Genomic DNA, 12,490 nt, shown 5'->3' with positions numbered 1-12,490 from the left:
TCTGTCAGTTACACCTGAAGACAACATTGTGGAGACAGTGGGTTGGATAAGATATATTACTGAAATTAATTGTACCTGTTTTTCTTTACTTTTTTAAGGTAGCTACTAGAAAATTTAAAATGACCTAAGTAGCTTGTTTTTGTAGCTCATGTTGTATTTTTTCCTGGATGGTGGCGTTCTAGAGTGTTGGTTATTAACTCAGTAAAAATGACTCATTTTTATCCATATTTATGAAAAAAATTAATGTTTTGATGGTAAGCAAAAATTATTCCCAAAAAACTGGTAGTCTTTGCTTTAGAGTCTGATGGAGATGACAGAGAAAAGAAAAGTGGGGGGTTTTATGGAACTGGCACGTCCTTGGTAACTTAATACTCGTATGGGACTGCCTTGACTTCAGTGTTCCTCAACCTGTGTTCAGATTCCATGTTTTGTGTTGGAACTTATCCTGTGTAGTAATTGTGGGAAACTATATTTATTCCTGTAGTTGAGAATGTCCAAGAGTTCCTACGATAAGAGGGCCTTATGTACCTTCAGTTTTTAGCTTCCTCATTTTTTTCCACCTTTTTGAGGAGTGGGAAACTGTTACTGAAATGTTAGATCTGATTTTATATCTTTGATATTTTCAGCTGTGGTGTGATTTCCACATTAAGAAACCAGGAGGAAGGAGCAGCAGACAAGCGCTATTGTACTTTGTTGGACTGTCTCTGCTCCTGGGGACAAGTGGGACACATTCTGGAACTCATCTGCGACTGGCTGCCAGAAGAACAGCCCCAGAGCAAGGTGTATTTCTGTCATGTTTCTTTAAAATTGCTGAATGAGGATGTGTGTGTATTAGAAATCATATGTTTTCCTGAGAACATGCGCTTTATTTTTTTTTAAGATTTTATTTATTCATTTGAGACACAGAGAGAGAGAGAGAGAGAGAGCATGAGCAGGGAGAGAGGCAGAGGCAGAGGGAGAAGCAGGCTCCCTGCTGAGCTAGGAGCCCGATGCATGGCTCCATCCCATGACCCTGGGAAAATGACCTGAGCCGAAGGCAGACGCTTCTGAGCCACCCAGGCGCCCCCTTGTGTTTTATTTTTTAAAAGATTTTATTTATTCATTTGAAAGAGAATAAGTGGGGTGAGGGGCAGAGGGAGAAGCAGACTCCCCATAGAGCAGGGAGCCCAGTGCGAGACTCGATCCCAGGACTCTGAGATCATGACCTGAGCCGAAGGCAGACGCTCAACTGTCTGAGCCACCCAGGCGCCCAAGAACGTGTGTTTTAATTGTCAGTTTTTCGCTCTGTTCTTTCAGAGTAACTCAGCATCTAAACGGAAAGTGCAAATCCTTGACACACGCCCAGTAAAACCTGAATTGGCCCTGGTTTACATAGAGTATTTGCTGACCCATCCAAAGAATCGACAGTGCCTGCTCTCTGCTCCCCAGAAGAAACTTAACCACCTTTTGAAAGCACTTGAAATGTCAAAGGTAACTTTACAGAACAGACATGGACACCCCGAGAGTTGAGTGGGTCCATGTAATTAGTATGCGTGACAAAATAAGATCTAAAGTTTTCATACTTAGAGTACAAAATTTTTCCAGCTGGGAAGGAGTTGAGAGTTATGTAACCCTTCAGTTTGCACAAGGACAGGACACTCAGGTGACTAACTGGCAAGAGGGGAGCTAGCTTAGTTTCCAGGCCCGTGGATGGCCCTCTTTCTCAGAACACACCAGTCTGTAGGAAGACTTCTTCCTGTACTTCTTTTGCTCTACTCCTCACGCACTGAGATGGGAATACTAGCTTCCCCTCACAGTCCTTGGCAGCTTTTCTAGGGATCTTTGGAGGGTGTTTCCTGTGACCTCAGGATTTCCTTCTTACTGGCTCTCTGGCCATCTCCAGGGCCAGCTGTCAGAGACCACCCCTGTGACTGCTGCTGGTTTGGTCAGCCAGAGGCCGACCCTCCAGTGCTTAGCACCAGCCTTAGCTGGGGAAGAGGAGGCAGAGTGTGAAGGAGGAGAAGGAGGTGCACAGCTGTCCATGGGAGGACGTGGGCCAGGGCTGGCAGCCAGGCACGCATAGGAAGTGCTGGGATTTTGCCCGTGGACTAAGCTGGGCACTGGCTGTGCTGCTGTCCAAAGTAGGGCTACCTGTGGGTTCCGGGAAAGGTGGCTGGGTGCATTCCCCTTCAGGCTTTGCTAGTAGGGGAACAGATGATGTCCCGACTCCCTCTCCATGTGGCAGCCAGACACAGGCTCCTCGACATTTCCCAACTCTAAGGCATTCCTCCTTTTAGGGTACAGGGTTAGGGAGCTGTGGGTAAGCTGAGGCTCTGGCCCTGCCTGGGTGGCGAGAACATTGTTCTCCCGAGGAGCTGCCTTTCTTTTTCCTCTGACGGTCTGCGCTCAGAGCCCCCTGGCTGGGAGCAGGTCACAGCCTGCCCCAGGGGCAGATGCTTTGTGTGCTTGATCCTGGCAGTTTCTTGAGCAATAACTGCTAAGAGTTTTTATCTTGTCCTTTAGAAGGGAGGGTCTGCTCATGAAACCAATATTATGCTATACGTTAACTAACTAGAATTTAAATAAAAATTTGAAATAAAAAAATATAAATTAAATAAATGAGTAACATAGGGAGGATCTTTTGCGGGGAGAGGAAGGGAAAATGTACATTTCTTAGTTTTGTTGTGTTATTAGATCACCTCCAGCTGTAGCTATGTGTCAGGTTCTTCAGATCGTCCTCACTGTGTATGGTGTGGGAGTGACTTAGTAGTCGGAACATGGCCACAGGTTTTTTTATTTTGCAGGCCGATCTGGAATCAATTTTGCAGTTGCCAGGTGGGAAACCTCATAACTTTAATGAAGCAATGGCCCTGCGAGCCTTCAGCCTCCACTGCCGGCTGAGTATTCATCTTCAGCACCAGGTGAGTCTGTCCCTGGCTGTGTGACCGAATACAAAGCCTTTTGGCAAAGCTGGTTCCATTACTGATTTGTCTTTCTGTTGTTGGACAGTTCTGCTCAGAAGGGAAAGTTTACCTGTCCATTTTGGAAGACACTGGGTTTTGGTTAGAAAACAAAGTTCTGTCTTTTATTCAAGATCAAGAAGAAGAATATCTCAAGCTTCATAGGGTTGTTTATCAGCAAATCATCCAGGTTAGACGTCTTACAACATGGAAACTTTCTCTTCACCAAGTTTGTGATGTGCTTCCAGATTTTATTTTCTATTTTAAAGTTATAACTTTGGACAGTAGTGTTGCTCTTCTTCAGTATAGCATCATTTCAACACCCAGAGTTTGTCTTTTCCCAAAACATAAACCGCATAATATTTATGGAGTTTTACACCTTGCATGTAATAGGTTTTCATTAATGTTTATGGAATGATGTAAAATGGGTTTCCAGATTTCTTATGGAAATAAAAATGAGAACTAATGTATCTTTATGAAAATTCCTTTGTAAAACATCTTTATAAAACACTTGCTTTAGGAGATAATTAGTAGTAAAATCAGATATTAGAAGCTTTACCAGGCTGGATTTATTTTCCTTTTTTGGCTCTCAGTTTCTTGTAAATCACACCGCACATCTCTGTCTCCTACAGACCTACCTGACAGTATGTAAGGATGTTGTGATGGTTGGCCTTGGCGATTACAAGTTTCAGATACAACTTTTACAATGGAGTCTCCAAATCATGCAAACAGGTACACTTCATTCATTAAAGGACTCATTTAGAGCAATTAATAATCAAACCAGTCCCTCTCACCTTCCCTCACTTTGCTTATTGGGACTCTTGCTTTCAGGTGACAGATATGTAACACAAACTAGCTCATACCAAAAAGGAATTCATAGGCTGATGCAACTGGGAAGTTCAAAGGTGTTTCTGGTGTCAGACGTGCCTGAGTCCAGAGTTTCTCTCATGGATTCTTCTCCCAGTGGTTTGCCTGGTTGTCAGGTGACTTTGCCATGTGGTGGGTTAGTGCAGTGGCAGCCCCGAACCTGTCTACTCACCACATGGGGAGTGTAAGTTGGGTTGTTTAATGCCCCCCCCCTTAGGACCAGTGGGAAGTTGCTGTTACCCTGAGGACAGGGTGACAGTGGAACCTGCAGTAACTAATACCATGGAGTCTGTGCTTGCTGCATAGTGGGTACTGTGTTAAATATGGTGAGTGAGTGAGTGAGAGATCAGCCTCCTTCCAGGTGGTCTGGGTACAGAGCTGGGCTGTGTGATTACCTGGAGTGGCCTGACCAGGGGCCCCAGGGCCAGACTCTTCACAGCCCCATCTCGTGATGGCGTGAGGAGTCGGGGAGTGATCAGGCTTTCTCCCTGCCTCTCATCATAGTTCGGCTGAGGAGAGTACTGCTGGCCTGTGACACCCCACCCTTCCTCACGCACCACCCACTGGGTGTAAAACTGTTTCTGAATTGCTCTCACTGTAATCTGACACCACATCTGGTTGTTTCTGCTATCTATATTAGAAACTTGAAAATGCAATATTTAAATTTCTTTTAAACTTATATCTGCCAGAAGACATTGAAAATGACTTTATCATTTTTAGATTCAATGTTAAGATTTGGACATAGAGTCAGTGAATCCCTAGTTAAGTTTGCAGTTAGTCCCTGGTGGTACTGAATGTTGTCATGCAGGCAGACTCCGGGGTCTGCCGATGGGGTCGGTGCTTGGGTGTCAGCCGCTCTGCTCTGCCATTTCAAGTATGTGTTTTCTTGAAATTAACCTGTACTATATGCAAGGTTGTGTATGAGTTGTTTTAAATACCCACAGGTAAAGACTGAGCGTTAACCAGAACAAATACTGTTTGTTTCAGAATCTGGCTTTTCTTCGATAAATCTTTTATCATTTTTCTTTTCTGTTGTGAAAACATTTTTTAACTTAAGTCTAATGATTGAAACAATGAAAAATGATTTGTATTTTTTAAAACTTCATTTAGCATTTAGGAATTTTTTCTCCTAAGGACTGACTCTACTTTTAGTATTTATAAAATTTACATTTCCAAGGAGGTAACTTGAATTTTAGATCTCTGATGTTGCTAGTTTCATTACATAGAGGTATCTGTTTCCCAAAAATAAGGCCTGAAGCTGCTGACTTTACCTGAACCAAACTGAAATGATCTTTACATCTATACATTCCAACAATTAGAGGCTCCCAGGGGAGAATCAGCTGTGGCCATCCTTTGTAGCCCTGTCACAAACAGGATTATACTTAGCAGCTTAGCGAGGCATACCCAGAGTCTGTTGTTTACGGGGCTTTTTGCTCTACTTGAAAGAGTTCTAATAAAACTTTCTAATTATAAAACCACATTTATATTACTAATATTATAATATGGCATTCCCCATGCTGAAGTGCATATTCTAGAGGAGGTGTCCTTGAGTAGAGCTGAGTCCCCATACATAACCCAAATGTAAAAAATCTAAGCTCACACAAGTGCAGGTGTTTCAGCTGTAATGCAGGATGTACGTTTTGAAAAAACACCATGTGCTCTGCAAAATCAGGGACTAAAAAGTAACAGGGCCTGTGGGAAAAGACAGTCTGGGGCAGGTGGTTAAGATAGTGCTTTGCGCCCGGACCACTTAGGAGATGGTAATCCTCCAGAAAGTAATCAGCCCATTTAAAAAGGGAGGTTACATTTCTAGTAAACAAAGAGTAAGTACAGTAAACCTAGGGGTTTGTCTTAACTGAAAGGTGGAAGGGCTGCTGGCATAGAGCCTGGGGGCCCTGGGCCAGAGGGACTTGCAGGGAGGAACACATGACAGGCTGAGGCAGAGCCAGAGGAGGACGGAGTCCACGGACCCCCATATGCTACACTGCTCCCTGCGGCTGCTGCGTGGTCTGGGGTAGTGAGTGAGCTTCTGCTTGTTTGCAGATGCTGTCAGTGGCAGGCTGACGTCACTCCCCGCAATTGCTTTGGACCGCTTCCCTCTGGAGAAACAAGAACTTCCAAAGTCAGGGTCATCTGTTCTGTGTAGCTGTGAATTCTGACTTATCTTTAGTAATGTGTTGTATTTTACTTAACCACCGTCTATGTATATTTGGTTATAAGGAACATACTGCTTGAATATAATGAAGTAGCTTTGAATTAAAGTTTTTAGCTTTTCCGATTTTTGTCAGTAGTTATACCAGTTAAGTGTGTGGTTCCCTGTGTCCTTGAGGGTGGTTGGACAAGGGCAGCACTCTGGTTTGCTGGGCCTTTCATCTTCAGCACATCGGCCTCCTGTGAGCTGTCCGTACTTTGATTTCAGAGCCTGGCGTTCTTTACTGCCCATTCCATTGAAGTGACTTGCATGTGTGGAGAGTGTGTGTCCCTCTGCCTTTTAAATAAAAGAGATTCATTTGTTGAAAGTTTCTGTTATGTTTGCAGTGATTTTAGAAACTGTTGACTGTGGTAGTTCCATAGACCTTTTGAGGCGTAAACTCGACTGGAACATGACCAGTTATTTTACATACTTTAGCAGGTAAATTTGGGTTTGGGCTTAGTTTCTTATCTCTGTCTCAAGCAGAGCTTACTGTATCTTACTAATTTGTTTTATGAACTGAGGTTCTTTGCATGGTCCATTTCCTGTGTAAGGTCATATGATACCTGTATAAGGTCAAAGAGGTCATACCTCTTTGTCACCTAGATAATAGTCTATTAATGAAGAACATTATTTCTGTGCTTTCCCATATGACAAGTTTTAAAAACATAGATACACATTTTATATAATTTATATGTGTTTATATATGTGGCATATAGTTTGTATGTTTATGTAGTATATATTTTTAAATGTATACACGAAAGAATCATGCAGCATCGCTCTTGCCCAGGGAGAGCATGCTGTCTAAATGGGGAAGCACTCATGCACACACACCTCAAAAAGGTCAGTCAGCGAGTGTCACGCAGCTTGAGGGTCCAGAGAGAAGTAAGAAACAGTGATGATGCTTGAGAAGCTTCTGGAGGGTGAGACCCCAGCTCTGGGTTTTTTTTTGTTTTTGTTTTGTTTAAAGATTTATTTATTTGAGGGAGAGGTTGTGTGAGCAGGGGTGGGAGGGGAGGGAGCACAGAGAGTGAATCCCAAGCAGGCTCCATACCCCCAGCAGGGAGCCTGACATGGGGCTTGATCTCACGACACTGAGATCATGACCTGAGCCAAATGCAGACACTTAACCATCCAAGCCACCCAGGCGCCCCAACACTTTACCAAATTAATGCAACACAGTAAAGGAAGTGATTCAGAAGAGAAAGACGAGGTAAACCACAGAATGTTAGAAGTTTAGCAGAGTTGGCCTATGACATTTGTAAATCACATTTTGAAAGCTCTTGGGCCATCCTTCTCAGACTTGTGACAGTAGAGCTGGTGTTGATGTTGCCATTACAAGAGAAAAGGAGACATGTTCTCTAATCCATGTGTTCGAGGGGCCACACTGTCCACATGTGTAGTGAGCCCAGTTCTTAGTGATCAAGTTAAATATACTGTTCTTGTTGCGGGTATTGGTGTTATATTTAAAAGGAGCAGGTTATTAAATTTTATTTATTTTAAAATCTGTGTGTGCTGGGGCGCCTGGGTAGCTCAGTCGTTAAGCGTCTGCCTTTGGCTCAGGTCATGATCCCAGGGTCCTGGGTTCAAGTCCCGCATCGGGCTCCCTGCTCAGCGGGAAGCCTGCTTCTCCCTCTCCCACTCCCCCTGCTTGTGTTCCCTCTTGCTGTGTCTCTGTCTGTCAGATAAATGAATAAAATCTTAAAATTAAATAAAATTTATGTGTGTTAAAATTTATTTTTAAAAAGATTTTATTTATTTGAGACAGAGAGTGAATGAGAGAGAGAGCACAAGCGGGGGGAGGGAGAGGGAGAAGCAGACTCCGCACTGAGCAGGGAGCCCTACACGGGGCTCAATCCCAGGACCCTGGGTTCAGGACCTGAGCCGAAGGCAGACATTTAACTGACTGAGCCACCCAGGCGCCCCTGTATGTTAAAATTTAGATTAATCTGATCAACCTGGTATTGGCTTGCCAGTAATGATTTCTTTCCAGTTACCATAATACACACGTGTGAAAAATGTAATAATTTCAGCTAAATTCTGTGGTTAGATAACTGATTTTTCTAATATTCTTTCTAGTGAAGGGCTTCTTTTATGTGTCATTACTTCTGGGCATTCTGAAAGAGGTAACCGGCAGTTCCTTGATGCAGAAACCAGACTCAGACGAAGAAGTTGCAACGCTGTTTGATATGGTCCAGAAAGTATTTCAGAAACTGTTGGAATGTATGGCCCGGAGCTTCAGGAAGCAACCAGAAGAAGGCCTACGGGTACTCACATCTTCCCAATGGGCTGTTAGTCATTAGACAGACAGTGCTCACCCAGCAGACAAGGGTGCATGGGGGTGTGTCACCTCACACACAGGCTTGGCTGGCACTCACTTGTGCCATTGGGCTGTCGGGTGGGGTGCACCGCAGTATGGGAGATAATTACCAGGTGCTGTCCTGCAAGTGGTGCTTGCTGACCTTTTTCAGAGCATGGCGTGGTCAGAGAGGTGGTGCTGCCTGCACCCGAGGCAGGAGGGCCAAGAGCCCATCTTTGACTTGTAGCCTTGGAACAGGTTTTTTTTTTTTTTTTTTAAGATTTTATTTATTTGACAGAGAGACCCAGCGAGAGAGGGAACACAAGCAGGGGGAGTGGGAGAGGGAGAAGCAGGCTTCCCGCGGAGCAGGGAGCCCGATCCGGGGCTCGATCCCAGGACCCTGGGACCATGACCGGAGCCGAAGGCAGACGCCCAACGACTAAGCCGCCCAGGCGCCCCTTGGAACAGGTTTTAATGAGCCTAGGTCAACAGGCCAGCAGCAAGAGTCTTCTGCCTGGCAGGACAGGAAACACATACCTGATTGCAACTGGCTTGTGAATGCCCAACTGTTATTTCATAGAGTTTTCCAAATGAAATATACTTTTGAGAATGCTGATTTTGATTATTTGTACGTGACAAGGGGAGATGGTAAGGGTATCTGAGTCAGCAATGGGAAGGGAAGGATTGGGTGTTGGTAAGGGGCAAACAGGATGGGGATCCCTGAAACTCGGGAGGGCAGTACGAATACTTCTCTGTAAACCACTAAAAAGTGACTGGTGTGTTTTCTTGTAGCTTCTCTATTCGGTTCAGAGTTCTCTCCGTGAATTTATAATGACGATTCAGTCTTGGCACGTGGACACGCCCGTCCACCGGGGCATGCTCTCGACGGTGATTGCTGCATCTGTGGTGGAGATAAGTCACCAACTCCGGAAGGTGAGGTCTGCTCGTCCCGAAACCACATGTCTGCTTCTGACCGTACTACATACTCTTCTCTCCTAGCAGCACATTTTCATGTTTTCCCAAGTATTTTTTAAGAACCCAGAGTTTAGGGCGCCTGGGTGGCTCAGTTGGTTAAGCGACTGCCTTCGGCTCAGGTCATGATCCTGGAGTCCCGGGATCGAGTCCCACATCGGGCTCCCTGCTCAGCAGGGAGTCTGCTTCTCCCTCTGACCCTCCCCCCTCTCATGTTCTCTCTCTTTCTCTCAAATAAATAAATAAAATCTTAAAAAAAAAAAAAAAAAAAAAAGAACCCAGAGTTTAATAGGTGTCCTGCTTCTCCAGCCACTGCCCCTCACCGTTCGTAGCTGGCTGATGACTCGAGTCATGTGACTACTGGAGAATTTTGTTAAGGGTGTTGCCATTTTGATTAAGACCCAGCAAGTCCTTCCATCGTGAACTTTTTTTTTCCTTCTTGCATTTTGGATATAACATGAGTTGATATATTTCTTTTTTTTTTAAAGATTTTATTTATTTATTTGAGAGAGAGAGAATGAGAGATAGAGAGCACGAGAGGGAAGAAGGTCAGAGGGAGAAGCAGACTCCCCGCTGAGCAGGGAACCCGATGTGGGACTCGATCCTGGGACCCCAGGATCATGACCCGAGCTGAAGGCAGTCGCCTAACCAACTGAGCCACCCAGGCGCCCTCGAGTTGATATATTTCTTAAGACTCTTCTCTCCTGACAAGGCGAAAGCAGCCGTGGTCAGTGGTGAGCGGGATGCAGCATGGCGCTGACAGTGCAGTTTGGGGTAGTTCGTGTCTGACGGTCTTACGTTTCTTTTTCATGTCTAAGCAGAGGAAATTTGAACCTCTGATACCAGTTTAAACATAACTTATTCATTCCTACTCTGTAAAGGACTGGCTGTTTTCCTAGCAGTTGCATAGTTCTTACAATTAACCTACTTGTGTAAAGATCAACAAAACCAGGATGATAATTCAGGTCCTAACAGAAAGCTGTTTCTCCAGTGAGATCCTTGCATTGAGGGAAGATGCACTCCGGAGTAGTGACTTAGAAGCTAGAAAGGTAATGATAGATTTTCTCAGTATGAAAAGATGGAATCTGACGGTGGCATCGTGTTATATAAATTCTGTACCGTAAGACCATGAGTATAAAAACAGCCAAGTAAATTGCTAAAATTTAATGGAATTTAAGGTCCTCCTTAAAGCTTAAAGCTTGGTTTAGGAAACTAGTAACTAGATTATACATGGAATAAGAACTAGAGTTTATTTACTCCATTGAGCTTTATAGCTAACAACTATAAAAAATCAATTAATGGCCTTTGGGCAAACCTGACTCACTGTTTTTGTAAAGGAACTTCTATTGGAGCACAACCACGCCCGACATTTACAAATTTCCTTGGCTGCTTTGTCTGTAACTGCAGAGTTGAGTAGTCCTGACAGAGACTGTTTTGCCCACAAATCTGATATATTTTACTATTTTATTAAACATGTTTCCCGACCTCTCTTCTGTCTCCTTACTGATTTGTCTACTTGTTCCACTAATGAGAGTTTAGCACCATGATGGACTTGTCTCTCTCCATTAATTTGCATGTATGTAGGAGCTTTGTTGTTAGGTGCATACACACTCAGGACTGCTCTGTCTTTTTGATGCATTGGCTGTCTGATAGTTCAAGAGACGGCTTTTAGTTTCAACATGTTTTTCTACATGTTCAAAGTGTTTTCTTTCTCTTTTTTTTTTAAAGATTTTATTTATTTATTTGAGAGAGAGAATGAGAGATAGCACAAGAGGGAAGAGGGTCAGAGGGAGAAGCAGACTCCCTGCTGAGCAGGGAGCCCGATGTGGGACTCGATCCCGGGACTCCGGGATCACGACCCGAGCCGAAGGCAGTCGCTTAACCAACTGAGCCACCCAGGCGCCCTCAAAGTGTTTTCTGTAATCACTTCATGGGCAGGCCTTTTTTTGGGGGGGGGGTCTATGCCTTTTACCTGGGGTGCTTAGCCCATTTGATTTTAATGGAACCATCGATATGTTTGTATTTAATTTGACAGTTTTGATGTTTGTTTTCTATTAGTCCCCCTACTTTTCTTCTTTTCCTGCCATTTCTTGATGAATCAGGTGTTTGTACTGTTTCATTTTATCTTCTCTGTTGACTTTATATTGTCCTTTGTGTAATTGTTTTAGTGGTTTCATTTTAGTATGCATATTTAACTCATCAATCTCCCTAAGAAATTATGGTATGCCTGTGCATCCTAAGAGTCTTGTAACAATGTTCTTCCGATTAGCATTCTCCTACTCTGTGCTGTTATTCTATATCTTACTGCTACATAAACTAAAAATCTCAAGATACAGTTTTTAAAAGATTTTATTTATTCATTTGGTAGAGAGAGAGAATAAGCAGGAGGGAGAGGGAGAGGGAATCTGAAGCAGTCTCCGCACTGAGCACAGAGCCTGATGCAGGGCTGGATCTACGACCCTGAGTTTATGACCTGAGCTGAAACCAAGAGTCAGACACTTAACCAACTGAGCCACCCAGGCACCCCAAGATACATTTTATTTTAACCAGTCAATAATCATTTGTCTATATCACAAATGCATTCACAGCATTTAAGATGTAAAGCATTTTAATGAGAAATAGAGCTATTTCAAACATAATGATGATTGGACTTTAATATCCAAATTTGTATTATGAATCCTCCAGAGGGCATATGGAAAGGCTGTTTAGAAGTACTGTGTGGTTATACCTGAGTCGAGTCCCCTGATGGCCGGGAAGTAGAGGAGAGACAGTATGGGATGTATGAAGGTGGATGGAGTGAGGAGGAGAATAGGGGGTGGGATCAGGAAACAAAGACATAGCCCCCCCCCAGCCCCCATCCCTTCCAGAGCAGGGTTTTGGATTTAGATTTTCCAAGGAGCCATTTGCATGTGGAGTTCATTCGCCACTAATGGATGGCTTTAAACTTGTCAGGTTGGTGATGAGGGGCATAAATCCAGGCAGAGCCCCTTACGTGGGTCCAGACCAACATTTCTGCACTGTGGGTGATTCTCCAGAAGACACTGGCAGTGCTGGGGAGGGGGCACTACTGGGATCTGCTGGGTGGAGGCCAAGGATGCTGCCCAACACCCTGCAAAGGGTGGCCCGCAGCAAGGAATTCCTCAGTGCAGGGTGTCGGTCATGCTGGGACTGAGAAAACCCGGTCCTGGTGGTTAACAACAGCCAGTTAGACCTGCGTAAACC

At 44.2% G+C, this 12,490-nt stretch overlaps 1 protein-coding gene across 5 annotated transcripts in view; it reads left to right on the top strand.

Annotated features, from left to right (window-relative positions):
• The window catches only part of NCAPG2 (non-SMC condensin II complex subunit G2), a 74,229-nt gene that overhangs the window by 53,142 nt on the left and 8,597 nt on the right, over nt 1–12,490 (top strand). For all 5 annotated transcript variants that reach the window (XM_025859130.2, XM_025859129.2, XM_025859131.2 and 2 more), the window contains 7 exons: nt 627–780; nt 1,297–1,470; nt 2,784–2,900; nt 2,989–3,129; nt 3,572–3,671; nt 8,077–8,264; nt 9,089–9,229. In XM_025859130.2, the coding sequence (XP_025714915.1) occupies nt 627–780; nt 1,297–1,470; nt 2,784–2,900; nt 2,989–3,129; nt 3,572–3,671; nt 8,077–8,264; nt 9,089–9,229 (1,015 nt within the window). The remainder of the gene's footprint in view (nt 1–626; nt 781–1,296; nt 1,471–2,783; nt 2,901–2,988; nt 3,130–3,571; nt 3,672–8,076; nt 8,265–9,088; nt 9,230–12,490) is intronic.

Source organism: Callorhinus ursinus, unplaced genomic scaffold, assembly GCF_003265705.2.
Source record: "Callorhinus ursinus isolate GAN/ISIS: 27379988/994484 unplaced genomic scaffold, GSC_fseal_2.0 scaffold99, whole genome shotgun sequence".
NCBI classification, from domain to species: domain Eukaryota; kingdom Metazoa; phylum Chordata; class Mammalia; order Carnivora; family Otariidae; genus Callorhinus; species Callorhinus ursinus.
The sequence above is the reverse complement of the archived record's forward strand: the minus strand, read 5'-3'. Positions and strand labels throughout refer to the sequence as shown.